The 21,590-nt window shown below is 45.5% G+C and overlaps 1 protein-coding gene across 2 annotated transcripts in view; it reads right to left on the reverse strand.

Annotated features, from left to right (window-relative positions):
- The window catches only part of mio (GATOR complex protein mio), a 534,566-nt gene that overhangs the window by 198,850 nt on the left and 314,126 nt on the right, over nucleotides 1-21,590 (reverse strand). For both annotated transcript variants that reach the window (XM_070532612.1, XM_070532613.1), the window contains exon 15: nucleotides 18,178-18,253. In XM_070532612.1, the coding sequence (XP_070388713.1) occupies nucleotides 18,178-18,253 (76 nt within the window). The remainder of the gene's footprint in view (nucleotides 1-18,177; nucleotides 18,254-21,590) is intronic.

Here is a 21,590-nt window from a genome sequence, read left to right on the forward strand (position 1 = left end):
TGACAAAAATGCTTTGCTGCCAGCATTTCAATGATTTAATTGCTTGAAGCGCCAAGAATAATGAGTCGCATGGAGAACAACAAAAACATGCCTGTCTTTTGTTCCAAGAAATGTTACGGTTAATAATCTTCTACCCTGCCAGCTATGCTTTAGACTAACTTTTGACTGCCATGCATGGCAATGAGAACAGCACAATAGCTTTGCTAAAAATGGTAGAGTATCTTGTGCCTCACAGAGAATGCACGTCTGTCTTTATTTATAGATACTGAGATCTTTTACAAGATCATAGCAGGGTGGGAACATACAAGTACATTCACACAAACATACAGTTCAAGCAATCATGCCGACGCTTGAATTCAACAAGGCAAAATGACAGAATGCATGAAAAAAGGACGAAATAAAGTATGTGCGCTTGAGTCATGAATGCAGGTGCGCCTGAAAACGGGATAAAAAATTTTGTGTAATGACTTCATCAGGAAGTTTATTCCAATCAACTATTGTTTTTGTAAAATAAGAGTATTTGAAGCAGTAGTTGCGCAGTGTTAACGGGGTTACTGCTAGGGAGTGTTTATGACGAGAGGCATAAACAGTTAAAGGTGTTAAGATGTGCGAGGTATCAATATGGTAGTGGCCATTCACTAGCTGAAAAAAAGAATTTTAATCGGGAAACACAATTTTGTTTTGTAATCGAAGAGAAGCTACTACATTTAAGAAGATCTATTATAGAAGTTCGACCATAAGAATTGTAAATAAATCAGACAGCTTTCTTTTGAATACTTTCTAATTTTTCAATATTTGTTTTTGTGTAGGGATCCCAAATGATTATTGCATATTCTAAAGTGGGAAAAACTGTTGTATTATATGTCAGGAGGCAGACAGCTGGTGTGGAGAATTTGAGCGACCGTCTGAGGGTGAACAATTTGCGAAGAAAATTAGCCATTACAGTGTCAGTATGTTTTGACCAGGAAAGATTGAGAGATATGTGTATACCGAGGTATTTATAGTAAAATACTTCGGAGATATAAGCGTTCTGGGTAAAATAGTGGAAGAGAAGGGGCTTTTTCCTTAGTGTTATTCTCATAAAGACGTTTTTTTACTAGTTAATAGCCATTTTCCATTGATGGTACCGTGCAACTATTTTGCCAAAGTCACTGTTTAGCCCGATTTGATCTTGGGGCGAGTCAATTTCGTCATATAGTATACAGTCATCCGCGTAAAGTTTAATTTTTACAGATAGATTATTGCCAATGCCATTTACATAAGCAAGAAAAAAAGAGGACCCAGCATGGATCCCTGGGGAACGCCAGAGGCAACAGGTAGTGTGTTGGAGGAACTCTGGTTTATCCTAACAAATTGGAAACAGTTGGTTAGGTATGCTTGTATCCATTTTAATAGCTTATCGTTCCTAAGTATAAAACTTAATTTGTAAAGTACGGTAATTAGCTGTGGGCTACTTTGTCGAATGCTTTACTGAAATCCATGAATATAGTGTCGGTTTGTTTTCTATTATTTAGTATTGTGTTGGCAAAATTACACATTTGCAAAACTTTTTCTTGCCCAGTAGGTACCAAAGAATAATATACCTTGCCATTACCTCATTACTTACAAACGCACACATTTTTTATTACTTCTAAGGGTATTCATGCTGTCATTAAAGGGCCCCTCACTAGGTCACATGGCAAATTTTGGTTATACGCTGGAAGCTGTTACATGCCCTCTATGGATTGTTCTACCGCAATAATTTTTGAAATTGGTTTATTATTAGCCAAGATAGAAATATTTCAGCATCGTGAGCCCATGATTTCAGTAGGCGAGCGTCACTGCTAATATAGACACTCTCTCTAGTTGCTCCTGTCTAGCCTCTGCAAGCGAAATTCCTTCCCTGCATTTTCCTATACTGTAGCTGGAGGATCGCGTGATGAATATGTTACAAGCCCAGCTTCCCCCCCTTTCTTTCTTTCGTACTTTCATGCTGCACGGTGCACTTTCACTGAATGTCTCTTGTGCAAGCTGTTGCATTTGTCTCATTTCCTGCAGTACATGATTTTCTGTGCTGTGCATGAGGACACCTGACTAGCAGTATAAGTCAGTGCTACACGAACACTGAGGCTGACGCAAGCGGATTACAGAGCATGATCCCATGCTGGAACATGATACAAAAAGACATGGTTTCGTTCTCTGCGTGTGTGACTGCATGGCATAGGAACAAGCAGACGAAACGGACGTATATCTCATACTATATCTATATACTATATACTATACTATACTATATACTATACTATATACTATATATATACTATATATATATACTATATACTATATATACTATATACTATATAGTATATCTCATACTATATACTATATACTATACTATATACTATATAGTATATATACTATACTATACTATACTATATATACTATACTATACTATATACTATATAGTATATCTCATAACTCATACTGCCACTCAGCATTCCACACCAATAATCGCACCCTCAATGCCATCATCTTCAGAACGTTCTGAACCGATGATTCTCGCGGAATCAGCAAAACCGACAGAAATTGCACAAGTCGAGGAGAAAGTTGATGTACTGCAACGGCAGCTCCTAGCAATGCAACAAAGCATCCAGCAACTGGCAAGTGTTATTGAAGAAACACGGCTCGCAAAAGATCAGCGACGCAAGAAAGTTAGAACACTAGTACAGCAGGAAGTAGAGCAGGGACACCCTGCCGATCCACCCGTCAGCCAAGACGAATAGCAAACCCAACCACAGGAACGAAAACCCACTCATAATCTGGCAATGGAATTGTCGCAGCTACAAACGCAAGCAAGGGTCACTAAGACAGTACATCTGTAACGCCAAAACGACACCAAGCGTAATCGCACTACAGGAAACAGGCACACACCCAACTCAATCTGGCTACAACACACATACCACCACGCCTGAAAGCCGCGTGGCCACACTTACAGCTAAAACGCTCACAACCACACAACATACAATAGACGGCAGTGATGTCGATCATAACCTAATTGAGATCCTGCCGCTCCAACGAGGCCGAAAGAGCCTTTTCATATTGAATATATACAGCCCACCAAAGCAGAAGCAGGCCAAGTTCGACTACTTGATGACTAAAGCGATTGGCATAGCCAAAAATAATAGTCTGCTGATTGTAGGCGACTTCAACGCGGCTCACCAGGCATGGGGCTACACGACAGCCACATCAAAAGGCACTGCACTCCAGTACACCATACAGCAGCACCGTCTCACCATCCTCACAGATCCCGCATACCCCACACGTCTAGGAAACAGCGTCTCCCGTGATACATGCCCTGACCTCACCCTCACTAAAGGGATACAGCAAGCTGCCTGGCACAACACGGAGGAAACTCTGGGCAGTGATCACTGCATACTTTCCACCACATTGAACGTTACGCATGCACGCCACCCGATAAAAAAGACAACGCTCACAGATTGGACAGCTTTTCGCAAAGAGCGAGCGGGTGACTCCTCAACCGGTATTATGGATCTCGAGCAGTGGGTACGAGAGCTCCTACAAGACGTAGACAAACATTCAAAACAGATCACACTCACCACAGACATACCGGCCGTAGACCCGCACCTTCTTCACCTCTGGGAAGCACGTCGAGGCCTTGTTAGGAGATGGAAGCGCCAAAAACATAATCGTAAATTGAAACTACGTATAGCGAAACTCACGGCAACCGCGGAATGTTATGCTGGGGAGCTCACCCGTCACAACTGGCGACAACTATGCAACAAGTTGCAGGGTAATGTTAGCACGGCCAAAACATGGTCGCTGCTACGCCATCTTCTTGACCCCACACAAAGCAAGGCAATTAGCCAGCAAACAATTCAACGTATCCTCCACAACCATCCGGGTTCTGATGACGAAATCCTGGAGGAGTTGCGGGCGCGGTACATAGGCGATTTCGAACCCCCACAAGGACAACCTCCAACTTACAGCGGGAGCGACAATTACGACCTCGACAAGCCGATCACTATCACTGAGGTGCAACAAGCACTCCATGCACTCACACGAAACACCACCCCAGGCAAGGACAAAATAAACAACAAGCTCCTGCGCAATCTGGATGATGGCACCATTCAATCTCTTACTGACCTCTTTAATCATCACTGGGAAGCGGGTACGCTACCAGCAGACTGGAAGCACGCGGACATCATTCTCATTCCGAAGCCAGGCAAACTCTCCAGCTTAGAAAATATGAGACCAATCTCATTGACTTCATGCCTAGGGAAGCTTCTGGAACATGTCATTCTGAACCGGCTTCAACCTTACCTAGAATCCAGCGACCTCTTTCCCGAAACAATGTTCGGATTCCGGCCCCACCTTTCTACCCACGACATCCTTCTTCAGCTGAAGGAACAAGTCCTTGAACACATCTCACCGCACAACACCGGAGCTATTTTAGCACTCGATCTCAAGGGCGCTTTCGACAATGTGGCTCATCATACCATCCTTACAAACCTAAGCCTCACGAACTGTGGTCGTAATACTTACAATTATATACGCGCCTTTCTAAGCAACCGCACGGCCACAATAGGCATTGGCTCACTCAGAACCCCGACGTTACCTACTCGCAACAAAGGAACCCCACAAGGTGCTGTTCTATCACCGACCCTTTTCAATATTGCTATGATGAAATTACCTGACAAACTCAACGCAATACCAGGAATCAGGCATGCAATATACGCCGATGACATCACTATCTGGACCACCACTGGTTCCGAAGGAGAGAAACAAGACGCCCTTCAACAAGCGACCGACGTCGTCCAGCAATATGCAAAAACAAGTGGTCTCCGGTGCTCCCCCGAGAAGTCAGAACTATTAGTCGTTCGACATAAATCACGAAGAAAACTCAATGAACTACCCCACATCACACTCACCCTCGACGACAAAGAAATACCCACAGTAAACCGCGTCCGCATTGTCGGACTCCACATACAACAGGACGGCGGAGGCGCATACACCATCCAACGTCTCAAGCAGACCACCTTCCAAATCATGCGAATGGTCAGCCGTATCACAACCAAACAATACGGACTGAAAGAAGACGACATTATACAGCTCGTCCAGGCCCTGATAATCAGCCGCATTGCCTACGCTGTCCCGTACTTGCCCCTCACTCCCAAGGAACTAGATCAATTAGACGTACTTCTTCGGAAAGCCTACAAGCAAGTGCTCGGCCTTCCACCGGGAACAGCGACACTCAAGCTTGAAGCCCTAGGAGTCCATAATAATATAAGAGAAATTATAGACGCCCACCTCACAAGCCAACGAGAACGACTAGCCCTTACACCAACAGGAAGAGCAGTCCTTACGCGCCTAGGCTACCCCACACACGGCAAAGGCCACGAACAAGCAATTCATCTGGCCCCCAACTTCCGGGAACACATCAAGGTAGCCCCTATCCCCAGAAGCATGCTCCCGGAACATCATGCCGATCGTCGCCAAGCTCGCGCAAAAACTCTACAGACAAAATATGGCAGTCTCCCCACCACACTATACACAGATGCCGCGCAGTACCCCCAAAAAGCAGCCATGACGGCCAGCGTTGTCGACTATAACCTACAAGAGGTGGTCTCGATGACTGTCCGCACTGCCAGCGCCCTCGTAGCGGAGGAGACAGCCATCGCCTTGGCCATCACCTCTAGTCCAACCAACGAGTACGTCACAATTATTACTGACTCCCAGGCAGCTTGCCGTAGCTACGCGAGAGGCAGAATATCTTCAATCGCCCACCGACTCCTCAAACAAGCCTCCCAATTCCCGGACGTTGATATAGTGTGGACTCCAGGACACGAGTCCCTCCGTGGAAATCAGCGTGCGCACGCTGTAGCCCGAGCTCATGCCTCCCGGGCGCCACAAGAGAGGGATACGGCCGCATCCATGGAGCCCGTACCTTTACAATACAACGCCATACTACAACACCACAGATTGAACAGACGACAATACCCGCCTCCACACAAGACCCTCTCACGTGAAGATGCCGTAACGTGGCGACAACTACAAACAAACACATACCCCCATTTAAGCAGACTACACGCAATACACCCAACACTATATTCATACAAATGTCCCCTTTGTAATGAATACGCCTCGCTATATCACACCACATGGGCGTGCCCCAACGTGAAGGCGGCCCCGCAAATACCCAACCCCACACCCGAGCAGTGGGAGGCCGTGCTGACTAGTTCGGACCCTCGTAACCAGCAGCAACTGGTGCGGCGGGCCCGGGAGACAGCAAGAGCCGCAGGAGCCCTGGACTAAGGGCGCCTCCCGCACAAGCAGAAAACACCTGCTTGTCCTTTCTTTTTAATAAATGTTGCTCCTCCTCTCTTGCTATGCTATGAAATAAAACGAAGACACGGACATTCAGTTTGTAGGTTTCATTATTTCCCTACGCTTTAATTCGTCTATTGAAGCAACAGATTAAACAAATAGCTGCTGTTGCCAAAGTCAGGTGCTACCATGAGCAACACGTCACAGCACAAGCACATAGGGTGCACCTGTGTGATGATAAACGTCATCTCTCCCGCTGGGTGCATAGCACGCATGAGAAGGAAAAACAGCGTTTGTTTTAAATTTCAGCTCTTTTTGCAGCACTTGGCAGTGTAATGCTTCACAGGCACGATCTTCAGCGCGCAATGTATACACTGCGCTTGTCAGTTCAAAATGACCAGACCTGGTGAGGGGCATCAAGCATCACTACCAATTCTTGTAAAACGCAGTTCAATACATTTCTATAATTCTGGCATGCATTTCTTCACAGCCTTTGTGCCATTCTAGCCTTCTGGAGCACTGGCTGACAGGGAAGATTGTGCCTGTTCACAAGTCTTGGGTAGCACACAATCATCACACTTTTGTCCAATTTCACTCACATCTGCACTCATACATTTTTCGAACACATTATATTCACCCACTTTGTTAACTTTCTTGAATCTAACCAGTTTTTTACACTCTCACAACATGGCTTCCGCAAGAATCCTCCAAAACACAGCTACTGGTCTTTACTAATGATCTGCATTGATTGCTTGATTCTGGATTAACAGTACACTATTTTTTACATTCCTCGATAGCATTTCAGATGTTGAATCATCATTTACAACTTTTTAAGCTCGGCCAATTTAATACAGATCCTAATGTGCTTAACAGAATTCGAGCTTTCCTTTCTAACCGTACTCAGTTTGTTTATGCTAATACTGTCGTCAGTGCTCTCGAGTATGTCCAGGGGTCTGTCCTGGGACGCTTACTTTTCTTAATATTATTAATGACATACCCACTAATATTTAATTAAAGTTTTGCCTATTTGCAGATGACTGTGTAATTTACCGGAAAATAGCCAACCAAGACGATGTGGCCTCCCTCTAGACATGCTTGCCTGGTGCTACATATGCAACATACATGCCTGGTTTTAACTGTAGAACGTGGAACTAAACAATTAAAAATGCAAGCCAATGTGCTTGTATCTTCCACCTAATTAGCGCGTCCAACTATCATTTTGAAAATACGTCCCTTGAGTCAGTTTCATCTTACAAATATCTCGGTGTTCATATTTCTAGTAACCTGTCATGGAACCATCATGTGAGGTACATCAACACCAAAGCTAATGGTTCACTTGGATACTTTCCAAGAAACTTCTATATGGCACTGCAATCACTTCAAAAAGCTTCTTACACCACTTACCATATTTACTCAAATGTAACGCGCACTTTTTTCCCAATAACACGGGTCCAAAAATTTCATGCGCGTTACAATTGAGTACGACCCTAAATCTGTATTACCATTTCCCCATCAGCGTTTCAATATGGCCACCTCATACACGATTCGAGCCTTGCTGCCGTAGCTTCCTCCATGTGCTGTAGTATGTATGCTTAGGTTGGTCCATCATCCGTCTTCCCATTTTCTGCGTTTGCTCTATCAGCATCGCAGTGCCGACTACGAAGACATGCCGAGTGTTCAACACCATGCCACAATTCAAAGGAAAGCGATCAGATGTGTGGACAGGGGCGGAAATCGAACCGCATCACAGGTGTTCGGAGTTCTCGAAACTTGCGTGCAGGACTGGTGCTAACAGGACAGGCGTTCTACGCTGGCAGCTGCTACATACGGCACAGTCGTGTGGCCCCTATCTTGAAAGCGATCTACGACGGAGGCAACAGTCTATGCATCTAGATGCAGCACGCTGTGTTCTAGTCGCTTAGTTCACGTTGAAGCGAGAGGCCACACAAAAGTAAATTCTCTCGCTCCTGCTACCACACTTCCTCACTTCAGCATTCAGATAAAAAGTTTTCGCGGTCATTGCATGAGACGTGTTCGTGTTTGCTTATGCAAGCATGAATCCATGCTTGTTAATTTAGTTAGGAAGCTAATCTTTAAAAGTTTATACAGTCAATAAAACTACTATCCTTACTTTTTGTAATCGATGCTTTACCTTTAGGGGAAAACTGCGACTTCTTTTTTATTTATCGCAACTTTAGTGCGTTAGAAGTAAATCTTTCTTTTTTTCCAAAAGAAAGAAAGTTGTATTTCTGTATGAAAGAATGAGGTGTGCAGTACTGTAAAGGACATTACTTTTTTTAGGTCATGGCAAACGGGTGCACATTACAATTAAGGGCGCGTTAGAATCAAGTAATGTGGCGATGCGTGACTTTCCCGCATCCCCTGACATGTTGTTTTCCCGCATAGCTCCGGTCTCCTGCAATCCGGCTTCGCCGCATGGCTTTACAGCAGCGGTCACTATGCTTGCAGGGTAGTACGAGATGGCATGAATGTTGCTCTGCTAACGCCACCTAACGACAGGGTTACTTGGGAACGAAAAGGAGAAAGTTCTTCCTCTTTGGCTCGGGGTCAGTAAGCAGTGCGGACATTCCATGCATGCACCGATCTATACTTCTGCGAGACCATCTTGCGAGGTCTATTCGTGCTTTCCAGATATGCTAGCACCGCCGCGCTGATTTTTTCGTAAGCCGGGAGGGGGTGATAGATTTCCTACTCACGCGGTCTCTGCAGCTGTGCTGGCATTTTGGTACTCTCCGATATGGGAAAAAAAAAAACACTGTCAATGAGCGAAGAGCAACCACATATTCAGTGTGCCACAATGCAAAAATTGTGCAATATTGGGAAAGCTTGCACCACTTTCTAAAAGAGAAAAAATGGAGGAAGTTGTGGGCGATCAAGTTCTGCATTGAGAAGCAAGTGAGCGAAGAAATGGTCGTATGTAACGAGCATTTTAACAAAGATGACTTCTTTTGGGGCCACCTTAGTGAGTGTAATTGACTGTTGCGCTGTTCTCAACGATTTCATTTTAATTTTGCGGCGAGCTGATTGTGAAAATTCGCCTTAAAGATGAGTTGAAGCCTTTACGAAAGCGGCTAAAGAGAAACGCCATGCCTTCGCAAAAGTGCCCGCTGTGGTCCCACAAAGCAAGAGTGAAGGCTAAGGTTGTCCAAAGAAAGCCCTCTACAGATTCTCAAGGTAAATTTAAGTATGCAGGATTCATTGTTTACTCAATTTTCTGCCTGCACTCGTGCTGTTTTGGTAAATACTCTGCGACGGTGCCTGATGTTGTGTTGCGAGCACTGCAAACTAGAGAATGTATTCCGCAACTGTTCTTAGTCATGTTATGTGAGAATGAAGCAGGCGGTCAATGCACAAGGGATTCGCTGCTTTGTATTTTTGTTTTGTTTTTCTGTTTTGGCCATAGTCAAAGATGTGTACCGATCGGAGGTCGTGCGCACGCATTTCTGATTTTGTATTTGTTTTGTTTGGTTTTAAAGCATCTCTTCTAAACTATGTTGCAGGAAACAAGGGCCAGGACTACGTACCTGAAGCGGTCCTTGATGAAGACTGCGCATGCAAGCTTCCCTACAGCATGCAAAAGCGCTAATCGTGCTGGAAACAGAGCGCGCTAGCGCACCTCATCGTCTCGCTCATATATTGTAAATTGGCACCACTGAAATGTTTCCGCATTATCTGACATTTTTAACAGGCATTCCACAACTAAGCTGGCGCACGGAGCCATGTATATATATCATGAACACACACAATGTTTACATTATGCAGTGGCATGGGGGGTAATGTGCTTTGTTTACATCCTTACATCATTAACTGCTTGGTGTCAATTCTCGTACTTCAGGTATGGATTACAAAACGTTAGGAAAAATAGTGACCTCCACAGTGCCGATTATATTGCAGACTTAAACTTTTATCGTATGCGGCGGGCCTCTAACGGCGCTTGTCTGCAAGCAGAGTGACTCGACCTGGACAGCTGCGCTTGTCGTGTCTTGTATTCCACACCATATTATATGGCCAGTGTTAAACATAGCCTCTCCTTCTACAACACATCTCTGCATTTCTTACCAAGGTCAATAAACGCGCTTCGAGATACCAGAGGCTCGTAGGCTGCCTGCTTCTGGAGATGCGCACGCTTTCGTTATGGCGTCTATCACCTCTATCACCGTCATATTGAAACATTTTCAGTGCCACTTATAAGCACTGGAAGGTGCGAATACCGAAAAAGACAGATACGATCATTAGAACGCGCCACCGTTCAAGTGACCGTACGCGCGAACGACCAGGCATTGGTGTTCAACATGGGGCGAACATATTCACTCGCTATACAGTTGCGGTAAGTTAGACTTCCTCGATTTGTCACGCGCCCACTGGTATGTTTTGTGGATAGCAACTGCGCTAGAAGGCATTGGTCTATGAAAGGCGCAACAAATGCCCTTGTGATAGTTTGCATTACTGTGTTGTCCTTCCTTTGTCCCAAGAGCATGGGTGGGAATCCTACATCTGGTGCCCAACGTGGGTCTCTTGGGGCATCGGGCAATAGCCTTAACAGTTTTGCTTCGTTCGAGACCTTGGTTTGAACTGAAGCATAGGGCTAGCATGGATTTTAAGTGCTAGCGCCGGCGGTGTGCTTTCTTGAGCGAGGCGACGGTGGCTGTAGTGTGTTTAACTTTTCAACATACTGAGCCTTTTCATAAATGATTTTTTTTAATGACATTCGTCGCTACGAGAGCCACTTTGTCTACATCCTGAGAAAGCAAGGCTTAGCACCCGCGGAACATTGCCAAGCCTGCAACGAGTGAGTACGGAAGCCTTGTGGGTGGTCCGAATTTCTTATGTAGATAGCTTCTTCTATCTCTTTGACTCTGATGAAGTCACGGCTGCGGGAGCCGGGTGGCCGCGGGCCACAGGTGCTGCTACAGGCTGACCGGTATTGTGGCCTGGCACCGGGTGCTCCGACACTGTCTGGGACAGTGGGCACCATCAATTCGGATGCCGTGTGCACTGAGCGGGGTAGGACCACCTCACAGAGCTGACATTTCCTCGGGGCTGCCTGTCTTGCGCCCATTTTCGGTGTTCTTTTTTGGATGCCGGTTGTTGCCAGGGTAACGACGCTTTAGGCCTAAGGCTTTATGAAGCTGCCGGTTGCACGTAGAGGGACACAACCTGGTGGACCATGGCGTTGAGGTGTTGTACTTTGCTTCCCTCATTCTAGTTAGCTTTGCACGAATTGAAAATACTCGTTCAACTCAAGGAAGCAAGCTTTGTTCACGTGAACTTAGCATCTGAGTAACTGCCCGATCTTTTGCTAGCCGAATTGATCATCGTACCACATGGGCGATGTGCATGCAGAATTCCTCCCCCTTACGCTACTTTAGTGTTTGCCGAGTACGTTGAGCGTACACAGCATGAGTGGAGCCACCCCTGGTTTGTTGTCACCTGCACATTGTCTGCGCTGCTGCCCCGGACTATGATCGAGCCACCCAAGGCAATGGTGATACTGTGGCCAGTTCAGCATAGCAACTTCGACGGCCACCTGTGGCCGGCTCGCAACCCTCGGCGGTGTGGAAAAGAGCCGGCGGTCACCAACAGCTACTGCAGCTCTCGCCAGCATTGGCGCGAGCCACGCTTGCTCGCACTGACTACTGTGTCGCCGTTTCCAGAGTCTAGCCTAGAATCGTGCCGTCAAATCTGCAGAGCTGCTGCTGTGACCAGTGGATGCCAGCGGTGTACCCCAAGGACAATGTCGGCTGGCATGTTATGGACAGCGTGGGGACATTTCCTTGGTGCGGCCACTGTTGCATGTACTACTTTGTTCGTGAAGCACGTGTTGATGTTAGACTGTGTGACACACGTGTTGATGTTAGACTGTGTGACATGTTTTGCCAGAATATGCAGTGATTTAAGGATGCGCAACTCTCACGCGTGCCCTGTTATGTTGTTTTTCCGCATAGCTTCCGTCTCCTGTTATCCGGCTTCGCCGCGTGGCTTTGCGGCAGTCGTCACTATGCTTGCAGGGTAGTACGAGAGACGGCGCGAGTGTTGCTCTGTTACCACCACCTAACGACGAGTTTGCATGGGCACGAAAAGAAGAAGGCTCTTTGGCTCCGAGTCAGCAAGCAGCACAGACGTTCCGTGCGGGCGCCGATCCATGCTTGTGCGAGACCATCTCGTAAGGTCTATACCGAAATGGACGAATACGATCGTTGGAATGCACCACCACTCACGTGACCGTACGCAAGAACAACCAGCCACTGGCGTCCAGCATGGGGGGAACATATTTGCTCGCTATACAGCCACGGTGAGTCGGACTTCCTCGATTTGTCGCGCACCCACCGGCATGTTTTGTGGATAGCAACTAAGCTAGCAGGCATTGGTCTATGAAAGGTGCAATAAATGCCCTTGTCATTGTTTGCACTACTATGTTGTCGTTCCTTTGTCCCAAGAGCACGGGTGAGAATCCCACAGTAAATACGGTACATTCGTCTGCCACTTGAATACGCATCATCCATATTGAATTTCAGTGGCACTACGCTGACGAATAAACCTGAAGGAGTACTGAATAGTTCTATTCGCTTCATCTTATCCCATTATAAACACATAGCCAGTGTAACCATGATGCAGTCACAGCATCACCATCCAGAACTTCCCGTTTGGCGTAAAATAGCCCGGTTCACTTTTTTCATCATATTTACGATCACAACAATCATCTTCGTGAACAGTTTGTTAAACCTCCGCCTTTAATATTGTCTAAAATTGTTGATGTTGAAGAAATTGTTGAAGAAATTCATGTTCCTCATTTTAGAACTGTGACCTATTCACATGAATTATTATCTCGAACTACTCTGAATGCAATCAGCTGCCAGCAGCAGCTACTGCTATCGCAGATAGATCATGCTACAAATAGTTCTTTAATACCATGCCTTGACTGCGATCTTTAATTTGTACTTAATTTGTTCTTTTGTTTTGGTTTGCTTGTTTGTTGTTACTTTTAGATCCTGAATTTATACTGCTTAATTTTTTTCGTTTCATTGCAGCTGTACATTTTTGTATGGTTTTGTTGATTGTTCATGCTCCTTACTATTATTAAATCAATTGTTTTTACAATATTGATCCGTGATATGCTCCTCCCCTCTGTAATATGCAAACTCTGAGGGTAAAATAAATAAATACAATTATTTCTGCTGTGACGAGGTTTATTGGATTCCTTAAGCATCAGCCAGAAACAGTGGCAGCAACCATCCCACAGCTTCTGCACTTGGTCTCAAATAAGATATTTTCTGTGTGTAGCAAAGACATTTGTGGGAAAAGAAGTCTCAGTTCCGTTGTGTGGAAGGGTTCTTGTGCCTAATATAACAATTTTAGTGAAGTGATATCTGGAACTCCTTTAGGACTATCCTTGTCCGAACACATCCAGGTGGCTCCATCACTGCAGTGGTGTCATCACACTTTCTTGCTGGGCACCAGTCATATATAAGCGGGGAACATTTCTTCAGATAGCAGGCACAATTGGAGAGTGGCGCTAGAAATGAATTTCCCCAGACCAGCCTTAGACACCTCGCTGAGCGCGTTCTCCTGTGCTTGCTAGCTAACTTGCAGCAGAAAAAATATGCATGCAAGAGCCCTCAAAAGGCATGTTCAACTCAATTCGTGGCTTAGAAGAGGCAAAAAAAAAAAAAAAAACGATCCGAGTCGTGTTTCCTTATTACCACAAAAAGAGTGAGCTCGGAATGCAATATGAATGTAATTTGGATTTTACCACCATTAGAACTACGCAAATCATTGGGACAACCACACAGAGTTCGAAAAGTAGGCTCAATTTTCCTGCCTAAAATAAAATAACGCAATATGTTTTTGCAGTACCAGATTTATCAGTCCTGTGAGGGCATCCTGTATAATTTTATTTCAAATAGGCACTTATAGTTTCTTTTTAACGTCCTAAATTTGGCTAATTTTCTTTCCTATTGCAGTTTTGGTATTTTCAGGATTTTATAACGAAATAAATATGTAATATTTCTGCACATTTCTTACATCAATTGGTGAGAAATTGTTTGAAGATTTGTTAGAAAATTCTTAAGCTTCGTCGCCTTCGCTAAAGTGGCCCTACAAAGGCACTGATATTGGTGTCAATGTGAGGCTCTTGTTCAGAAAGCAAAACTTGGCAATTTTTAAAGAAAATACTGTGGGCAGCATAAGCCTGTTTCCTAGGACCAGTAGGTCTAATAGTTTGAAATTACTAAATAAATGTTTGGCGGAGTACAATCTCTTAGTTTTGTAGTGATAGGTTCTCTAACTTGTAAAATTTGCAAGTAGCTGATTAAATTATGTCTTTTTCGGAAATCTGCACTGTGTCTTGCAATACAAAGGTTGATTCCTTTCTGGAGACATTTGCCTACCTCACAAAATTTTCACTGTAAACAAAAAAAGAGTTGGGACCCCCCTAAGTCTGTCCTTATCTGAACCCATTCTGTAATTGGAAACAAAAAAATAACAAAAACTGCCGAATTTGCCTGCTTCATTTTGTTGTTGTTTCTTCTGCATGTGCTTCATTTCTTTCCTGCAGCGGCCATATTTTCATCTGCATCACTGCTTGCAGTGCTCCCAGTTTCTGACCAAACTGGAAATGGTTTGTTACGTCCACTATGGCAAAGAGGAAGCTCTAAGTGCAGTTAATGAAAACAAATGCTGTGTAAGCCGATACTTTCTCAAAAATTGTATCTATTATGTATTACACTAATATGGAAGTCCTTTTTCTTCAACTTGCTGTTACATTTCTTTTGTAATATAAGATGATAATAAATGCAGCTTTAACCCCATTCGAAGCTAATACCTTCATAACCATAAAGAGTTAATTCCCCCAAGCTGTCCTTGGCTTTGTTATCTGTTTAATTTGCTAGACGTTTCATTTGTTATACAGTTCAATCTGTAAACTCATGTCCACAAGTTAAATACGCCCAGCTGCCCAATTCTTTAATAATATGGCATGAGCGCTGTATCCATCTGCATCATTAATTATGTGCCCATGGGCCATGACCAGTGGTCACAGCGTGTGGCCTGCCTATTCCCATCGGCCCCCCCCCCCATCGCAAGGTGCTGACGCACTTTCTGGTAAGCCGACAGAATTGGGTGGCTCTACTGTATCGGCACTTTGCAGTAAAATTGAAATTACTAGTTGCGCGAGTTGGTGGCTGATAAGAAACCCCACAAAGCAGCGCAAATCGAGGTGGCATAGAGGAATAGCATCTCTGTTGTGTCTGGTCTGTCAACTTCCTTGTCCCGTTTTACCAATTTTTTTTACACGCCTGGGCTTCTTGAAACCATTAAGCAATTGTAAAAAAAAAGCATCGAGCAGCTGTGACCACAACATAATTACATAAAATCATTATTTATACATATACAAGCACAACATGTAAAAGAGTAATCAAAGGTGTGTAGGTACCACTGATGGGTAGTGAAACAACTGCTAATATCAAACGCTTATAGCAGCGAGAAATCATGTGCCCTGGAAATGCGCACAGTGATAATAAGGTATCAATAAATGCAAAAAAAAAAGTGAACTTCGCCCAACTAGCCAAAGTATTGGTCCTGTTGCAATATGCACGCCACTGATAAATTTTCCGCACCTCCTTTGATTATTCAGAATTCCCTGCATCACTGCCGCATTCTCCTGGACGGTGGCGGATAGCGTCGCGTAATAAATACCTGACCTCTAGCCCAAGCACTCAATCTTTTTATTCTATTGCTTGTGCCGGTCCTCCTCTTCCTTCTCTTCTCCTCTCCGCTGCCACCTGTCGGCAATAATCTTCAATGTATTCCCAAGGGGCCAAAGTGATCACTCGGCAGCTGGTTCTTGGTAGCTTACTTTGAGTACGTACACCTTCTGAAGAGTTCGTTCGACCGTCTGTCCAGAAGCTAGTCGAAGTGTACAAACGTGTGCAATACCATCCTTTCCTGGGTGCACTTATAGAACTCTGCCCAGCTTTCATGGTAGCAGACGTGTGCTGTCGTCAGGCATAAGCGCCGTGTCCCCTTCATGTAGCCGAGGTAGCTCACGAACAGGACTGTTGTACACGGACCACCAAAGTGAAAGCAGGTCCGACCGCTTCCATTGGACCCTCGATAGCATGTGCAGCAAAGCAGGTCTGCTCTTGTCGATGATGTGCCATCGGAAATGCTAGATTCTTACAGAAAGCGCGTCTTCCGAGCAAGAAGTGTGATGGAGTCAGCAGTACCAGTTCAACCAGGTTGCTGTCAAGATAAATAAGAGGTCCGCTGGTTATGACTGCTTCAACTTCGCAGAGAGCAGTAGAGGGGGCCTCGGTGTTGAGACTGCTGTGCCCAAGTGAACGTCTCGATGCGTTCTTTGTCGATCCGACAAGGTGTTCCCTCCAGCTTCCCCAACAAGGAGCTTTATCTGCAATTAACTTCCATTTGATCTTGACATCAGCAGCATATTCTTGAAGAGCTGGTAGAATGACCTTAAACACTCACGCACAGCTATGGAAAGACAGTGCATTATCCAAATATATGGTGTCGGGAGTTTACACTGCACGAAAAAAAAACGATGGAAGGCCGAAAGTGTGGTGGTCGTTATCACATTGGTTGTCAGTTCCACATGGATGGCGCAAGTGACGGCACATGAGAAGATCTGGATGTATGCTCTTTTGCTGGTAGCAGACACGTCACATGCGTAGAGGGGCCCACAGCAATCCAAACCAACGAAAGAGAACAGCCTTGCTTTGGTGATTCTGTCTCGTGGCAACGGAGCAAATGGTGCCGTCTTAGTGGCAGGCTTATGGTGTTTGCAAGACAAACAACTCTGCTTAGCACCTTTTTAACAATCTGCCATCCTTTTACAATCCAAAGCCTCTCTCGAAGCTTGCAAAGTGTGGTCTCGACTCCACCATGGAGTACGCACTCATGTGCAGCTAAAACAATGAGCGAGATGAATGCATGCCTTGGTGGAAGCAGGACTGGGTGTCTGACGTCCAAGGATGCTGCGAGCTGCTGCAGACGACTGCCCACACGAAGTAAAGCACATGCGACCGGGAAAGGATATAGTCAAAGAACTGTAGTTGTGGATGGTAACCCTTTTCTTACACGCAGCGCTTGCACTTTTTTTGTACAAGATCGCTTGTTGGACGTTTTGCAACCAGTAGCATTCAGCCTTGTAAAGCTCTGCTGCGATTAATGGTCCAGCAGTCGAAGACTGCTTCGACCACGCAAAGCCTATACTGCAGCCTATACTGTTCTTGCTATAAAGCCTATAAGTACTTGCACATACCCTGGCCAACCGTGCAGCCTTCCAGACTTGATGCACATGCTTATGCAGCAAGCTTTGGTCACACCCATGCCGACTAAAATGTGTGTGGACTTTACGTTAACCGTTTTGCTCGAAAACATCAGTATTTTTCACTGCAATACCACCATCCATCCAAATTTACCTTGGAACAGCACAGTATCAGTGTCCTCTCTGTTTGTTTTCGAAGAGCAGAAGTTATTGATTGAGCGTCAGCGAAACTAGTGGTTCGGCAACTCGTGCAGCTGCCAAACTGCGGTGTGCACGTGCGATGCCACAAGGCAGCTGCATGCCACCTGAAACTTGCATATTCACTGCAACAGTTGGTGCACATTTCAAAAGAAAGCCTCAGTATCATCACACAGCACCATGCACAATGTCCAAGGATAGCTTTATCTTGTGCTTGTGGTGTACAAAACTCTAGTTCAACGATTATAAATGAGCACTAACCATTGAGGTATTAAACAAAGTAAAAGTAGAGGCTTTCCAAGGCCATCACATGTACTTGCGGTAAACAAGAAATATACAGCATTTCAAAAGGATATGATCAAGCCACGACCAGAGGCCACGGAGGTGGGAGTCCCCAGGGCAAAGCTCTGCATTCTTGCCGAGGTCTTCAGGCTGCGAGGGGAACATATGGTGGCAAGTCTAAGCTCTCAAATTAGCCCCAAATTTTTTGTGCTAAAAGCAGAGTGCAGAGATGTTCTTCACTGTCTGTTGCCACGTGAGCACATGTCTACACTGGCAGACAACTTCCAGTGGCAATGAAGGGGAGGCAAGTAAGATGCTCCTTAAAAAGAGCCCCACATTCTCGTGTTTGAGCTGGGGAATGTAAATCATAAACACCTTACTTACAACAGCAAGTTAACAGAAAATGCACCAGTGAGTGTTAAATTTGACTTAGCATATATACCCGTGTAAGGGCCGCAATTCTTTTTCTCGAGTTGGCTGGGTGCGGCCCTTACACGAATCAGGCCAATGGCAGGCCACTAGAGGTGTGCACTGTTTCCGGAACTGTAACAGAGGGAGCCGCAAATTACTGCCGCAAACAACCTCTGATGCCGGCCCATCATCCCTGACCAGCGCTGATCCAAACAGGGCTCCCTTCTCTAGAGGCGAAATCCCATCGATTTGACTGGACACACTGACAACACAGCCGAGACAAGGCGCCACATAATGGCGCGGCACCACTGGCCTGAGCCTGACGCCAACAGAACATAAAACAGTTTTGAGTAGCACTTGTCCTTGTCCGCCTTTCTTGTTTCTGTGGTTTTATTCACGCTAAGTTACTACTTCAAATATGGACGACCAACTAGCCCAACAGTCAAGTCTTCCAGAAAAGCAGCTGGCGTCATCTAGTCCCAACAGAACCAACTTTGCTTTCTGGCGGGATGTTTTGAATAGTTTTCAAAAATATTGCTCCCCAAAGCGGGGGTGTAGCTCTTGCACGAGTACATATGGTATTGTTCCGATTTTCTTCTATGCATTTAGGGAAATCCAACACGGCCACAGGTGAAAGTTATGCTGATTCAGTATCTGTTCAGACAGATGAAAAGTGCTCTGGAACACCGGCAGACTACTTGGTGCAGTAGGACTCGTTCACCCCAGCTTTACCTTCATTGCCACAGGAAGCTGTGCATGAGTATAGTTGGTGTCATGCTACTGACCTGAAGCCTCCTTGAACACGTTGTCGACACAAAAACCAGCAGCACATCATTGTACGAGAGGGGCCTAGAGCTGGATGCTGCTGTTTGTTCCTTATTTGGCTGTGAAATTTGTGATTCTATGCTAATAAATAGCTGCATAAAAAATAATGTGGCTGCAATCTAGGAGAATAAAATTAAGGTCATCAATGTACTGAATTAACAATTGGAGCTGTGGCTGAAGAGGTTTCAATGCTCAGTTTTTAGGCTTCCACCAATGCATCCGCAGCTGCGACCACTATGGATGTCTCATGCAGTACTGAAAGTCTGGTAGAAGATGTGCCTGTTCCACATGCTGGCAAGGCAAAAGTGCAGTTAAAGGGCAACTCCAACGTTTTTTTAACCATATTGTGGCCATTTATAAGCTATTCTTTGTCATCTGTACATGATCATCATCATGTGGGGTTCATATGGGGTTCTTCATCATCGCTTGTGGCCTGGATTGTCCGCCAGTGAAGCGAGGTATGTCGCTTCCTGCGCCCTATGTCAGCGTCGAAAGCTCCCTACATCAGCTCTAAGCTATAGGGGTATTACTCAAGTTCGCGCGTGCGCACCTGACCCTTCTCTGGATCGCACAGCGCCAGCAGATCAGCAGTCGCTCGCTAGCACTTTCACAGCAGCCCTAACAGCTGAGCTGAGACCCCTAACCCGCGGTTCACAGTGAGTTGCGACCACGGCGGGTTCAGGCCAGGGGGGACAGGATGAGTCTCGACCTAAGGTGTTTGTTCACCTTAGAGTACAAGTATACTAACTGACAACAACAGCAACCACACATACAAATACAACACAAAACCACAGCGTCGGAGCGTTTCGCACGTCTGAGGGCGAAATAAACCGCACAATGTTGGAGCCACAAAAGAGGCTGATAAAAGTTCAGCTCACCCAGAGTGAATCCGCGCTCGGGCCCTGGAGCGGTCAGTCGCTCACAAAGGCCAAGCGCAGCAGGGGGACGGCATGTGGCAGCCTCAACGGCTGAATTGAGATGCGGCCAGTGGCCTCTTAGTGGCTAAAGGGTTATTTTAAGGAGGGGGGGGATGTGGGATCGCACGCGCATCCCGCTATCTCCGAAGCGGCCACGTGGCTATCACGCGATAATCATGTGCTCGCTCGCGGAGGGTAGCGGGGAGAGGGCACCTTCGCCACTCCCGCTGCTCTTCACACCTGGCCACGACACTGCAGCCAAGGCACCCCGTTCCTTCCTTTCCCTTTCTTGGAACCAGTGAGACTCCCTCTCCCCCGCTCGGGGAGAAGCGCTATTCCCCCGATGCATCTTTGTCTTTCAGCTGAGGAGCTTGTGACTGGCCGCATCTCAATTCAGTCCCACCGATGCAGCAAGCATGTTGACCAGGTGAAAGGTTATTACAAATGCAATGGCACACCCATGTCCCTCCCCCAACACATCCCTGGCAGAAGAAGGTCTCACTGTGGACAGCTGTCACCCCACAGTGGTTACTCCCTTCGTTCTCCACCCTATGCAGATGCATGACTTATTTTCTGTCTTTGTGTGTAAGTCTACTAACCAGTCCTTGCTCCAATGACAACAAGTGTTTCATGAAATGCTGTTTGAATGCTTCAATTCATCTTTCAATTCTTGTTTGACTTGCTTCAATTAAATTCAGTGGCAACACTGAAACTAACCGCGAGCCAGATAGGGCTCATCCTACTAAGACTTGTAACAGATCAGAAAAAAAAAACAATACCATTCCCCATGGATATCATTAAACAAGGGTTAGCATTACACAACCTTTGAAAGAATTGCGAAAGGAGCAAGCCGTTTCATGGCTTAAGTTAATCAAATCTAGTCTGGAAGCTTCACAAAAAGAGGCCCGCTAGCATGTGCTGCAACCTTGAAGACCGCAAGCAGAAAACTAGAGCTTGGCACCATTTGTCATTGACACGAGTCCACGTCACTGCTGAGTACCTGATTTTGCAATAAGCAGCGATGCAATCCTGCATTGACACTTTACAAGCTAGGTCAAGATGCACTAATATACATTGTGGCATTTCGGATGCATAAATGAAGAGACCAAACTGAGAAATTAAAGAGCAAGGATAACGCTGAGTATGTACATTTTAAACTGAGAAATGCTTCCAGTATTGTCCACCACCCTTAGTGCTATGAGGATTTCACAAATCAAAGTTAAATGTTTGCCTAGGCACTACTGTAGCAGCAAAATGCCACCCTGTCAGCATTCTCATATAAAACAAGAGACAAGGCGGTAGCATCACAATCTAAAGTTTAAAGAAGAACATTA

The sequence above is a fragment of the Dermacentor albipictus genome, chromosome 1, assembly GCF_038994185.2.
Source record: "Dermacentor albipictus isolate Rhodes 1998 colony chromosome 1, USDA_Dalb.pri_finalv2, whole genome shotgun sequence".
NCBI lineage: Eukaryota > Metazoa > Arthropoda > Arachnida > Ixodida > Ixodidae > Dermacentor > Dermacentor albipictus.